The sequence below is a fragment of the Suricata suricatta genome, chromosome 4, assembly GCF_006229205.1.
Source record: "Suricata suricatta isolate VVHF042 chromosome 4, meerkat_22Aug2017_6uvM2_HiC, whole genome shotgun sequence".
Classification (NCBI taxonomy): Eukaryota; Metazoa; Chordata; class Mammalia; order Carnivora; family Herpestidae; genus Suricata; species Suricata suricatta.
Window position 1 is genome coordinate 113778611 of NC_043703.1, and position 2982 is coordinate 113781592.

Here is a 2982-nt window from a genome sequence, read left to right on the forward strand (position 1 = left end):
TGTGGATATTCTCATCCATGGCTATAGTCAAGGACTATGCTAGATCCAGGCATTTGCCTATTACTCACAGGTCTGTCTTGATCAAAAAGCTGTAATCAATGTCCTCAAAGTACTCAGGTTGAAGGATTTCCTGAATGGACCAACCACTGTGTTTCTTTGGGTGGTCTTCCTTTTCAGCAGGCTGTGCTTTAGCTAATTTCTCTTTTTCATATCTATACAAAACCTTTCTCCTTTAAAGCCCAGTGCAAGTTCTAAGTTCTCTGTGAACCTCTTCTTGAGTCTTCTCAAGGAATCCCCCCACTGTCAAAAGCATTCGTGAGCTCTCCACACAAGCTATTTCCTCAATCACATAGGATAGACAACACTTGCCTACCCATTCCCCCGCCATCCCCTTGTAGGGGCACAACTCCTCTTTTACCAAAAATGCCAATCAGAGTCTTTCTTGTGGGTCTTTGCTCTTTGGAGGAGAGAGTGAGTAGAGCAGCCAATTCCATGCTAGTGTAAAAGTATAAGTCATACTTTCAGGTGCCTGAAGAGTCAGAATTCTGGCCAGAGGGAGCTGCTCTGTACTAAGAGTAAGTGAAGCCACAGGAGAGCCAGTGATGGGGCAGATGGACCTTGGCTCCAGGATTCCTGAGGCCTAGTTACACCCCAGTGCCACCCCAGGATGGCTGGCCAGCCCTATTTTAGAGTCCATGAACCATTCATTTCCATTTTTGCCTGAGCTGGTTAGAATTGGGTCTTTGTTACCTGCAGTCAAAAGAAAACCAGGAGCCTCCTTTATGTGGATTTTTCTTATGTTCCCAAGGACAATGGATTACAAGGAATTTATATCAAAGTAACATAATAAAGTAGAAAGAACATGCCCTTTGCACTAAAATGAAACATTATTTTTAATGCTGTTTCCAGCAAGAAAAAGAGGCTGTCTCTTTAACTTAAAAGAAGCGGTAATGCCTAAACTCAAAGAATAAGGACTAAGTGAGAAAAATGACTAGGAATGTAGAAGAAAGCGTCTGGCGATAGTAGGCATATAGGAAGTGGTCACTCGCTTCTTTTCTCCCTGAAGACAGGCTTCTACTTCTGTGCCTTTCAGTATCACCATTCTGTGATCAATGAACTCAAAACAGGAACTGAATCTACCAGCTCCTAAACTTGTTGGAGAATAAAGAAGGAAATAAATATCAAGGGAACAAGTAATTAGAAGCATTTGTTTGAAATGTCAATAATCCCTTGATACCTGGACCTCTTTTTCCTATTTCATTATTACTTAAATCTCTCCAAAGGCTTTACCAACTGAGCCACCCAGGTACCCTAATCTCTCCAAAGGCTTATAATTTTTTTATCAGGCCAACATGAGATATACTTTGGAAAAACTAGTGACACTGTGCTTTTATTTGAGAACAGAATAAAAGGGGATGGCTGGCACTCTGTCAGGATGGTCCTTAACATTCTGCACTAACCAGTGTAGTATTAACTTTCCAACACTATTGGTGTAAGAAGTGCTGCTAACTTCTTAGAGAATTAGAAAAAGGTTGAAAAAAAACTTTAAAGGTGAGTTCTTTAAGAAGGAAAGATAGCTATTTCCTTTTTGCTCCTTTAAAAATTCTAGCCAGAAATATGACTGAATTTATAACAAAGACCATACAAGGCAGCAACCAAAAAGGCCATTTTAGAAGAAGAGTTTTTCTTCAACAGAATCCACTTGAATGTGATGAGAAATTACATCCTGGCTAAGAGCAGTTCACTAGGGAACAGGGCCATCTAAGTGCCTAAGTAGTATTTAAAATTGACAAGGTGTGGGAATGTGCAAATTTAGCAGCAAAAGACTCTTGATTTGTGTCAAGGGAAAGTGATGGTGGTCAGGGGAGCCAGTTCCAAGGGCTGGTCCAGCGGTGGCCGCTGGTCTTGGTATTCTGCCACATGCCCGTTTCGGTGGTGACCGTACTCAAACTTGATCCGCAGCTCACCAATCTTGGATTGAGGAAGAATATCCGGAATCCACTCAATGATGAAAGGTGTTGGCTCCTTTTGATCTGGGGAAGTGTTGCCTGAAGACAAACAAACAAACAAAAAACATTGATTAATATCATTATAAAATTTGAGGCTGGACAAATGCTATTCTGTTGAGTAATAAAAAAAAATTTTTTTAAAGGAGAAAAAATTTAAACAACAACAACAACAACAACAACAACAAACAGAGAAGAGAAACGGGGGGAAAACAACAAGGAGAAACAAGGGAAGGACAAAGTGATTACTGGTATATCTATCCAAATGAAAATTTCATGTAATTGTCTGGCACCCTCGAGTGAAATTAGACCCAGCCTTCATGGAAATAGACCCAAAAGAATACTAAGGAGAACACAGATTAAGAAGAAAAGATAGCTGGATGGGATTAAAAGGGAGACTAGCAAGAAAAGGTCAAGTTTCAAGGAAACCATAAACAGAATTAAAATTACATTGTTCTAAAACATATTACAAACTCATAATGACCAAAGGAGTATGGTACTGGCATATGTCTAAACAGACTAAATTAACAAAACAGAAAGATCCAAAATGGACACAAACAGAACAGGAATTTAGCGTAAAATAAAGGCTGCTTTTTCAATTAGTAAAATTAGTAATTTCAATTAGTAAACTACAAGTGTTATAATAGTGTGCATCAATTAGATATCTGGAAGAAAATAAAAGGTGGCAGAATCATACCTCATACCTTACATCAAAATAAATTCCAGAGGATCAAAGATTTAAACATGAAAAACTCAGGTTACGGAAAGTGTTATAAAAATATAAAACACTACTAGGGGCCAACTCTTGATTTTGGCTCAGGTCATAATCTCATGGCTCACAGTTGTGAGATCTCTCTCTCTCTCTCTCTCTCTCTCTCTCTCTTTCTCTCTCTCTCTGTCTTTCCCACCACTTGCATTCACACGCTCTTTCTCTCTCAAAATAAACATTTTATTTAAAAAAAACACTAGTAGAATT

General features: G+C 38.9%; 1 protein-coding gene across 1 annotated transcript in view; it reads right to left on the reverse strand.

The window, feature by feature from the left end:
• Window positions 1-779: 779 nt before the first annotated feature.
• The window catches only part of C4H2orf42 (chromosome 4 C2orf42 homolog), a 22367-nt gene continuing 20164 nt past the window's right edge, over window positions 780-2982 (reverse strand). The window contains exon 9 of the mRNA XM_029937540.1: window positions 780-2048. Within this exon, the coding sequence (XP_029793400.1) occupies window positions 1840-2048 (209 nt within the window). The 3' untranslated portion in view covers window positions 780-1839. The remainder of the gene's footprint in view (window positions 2049-2982) is intronic.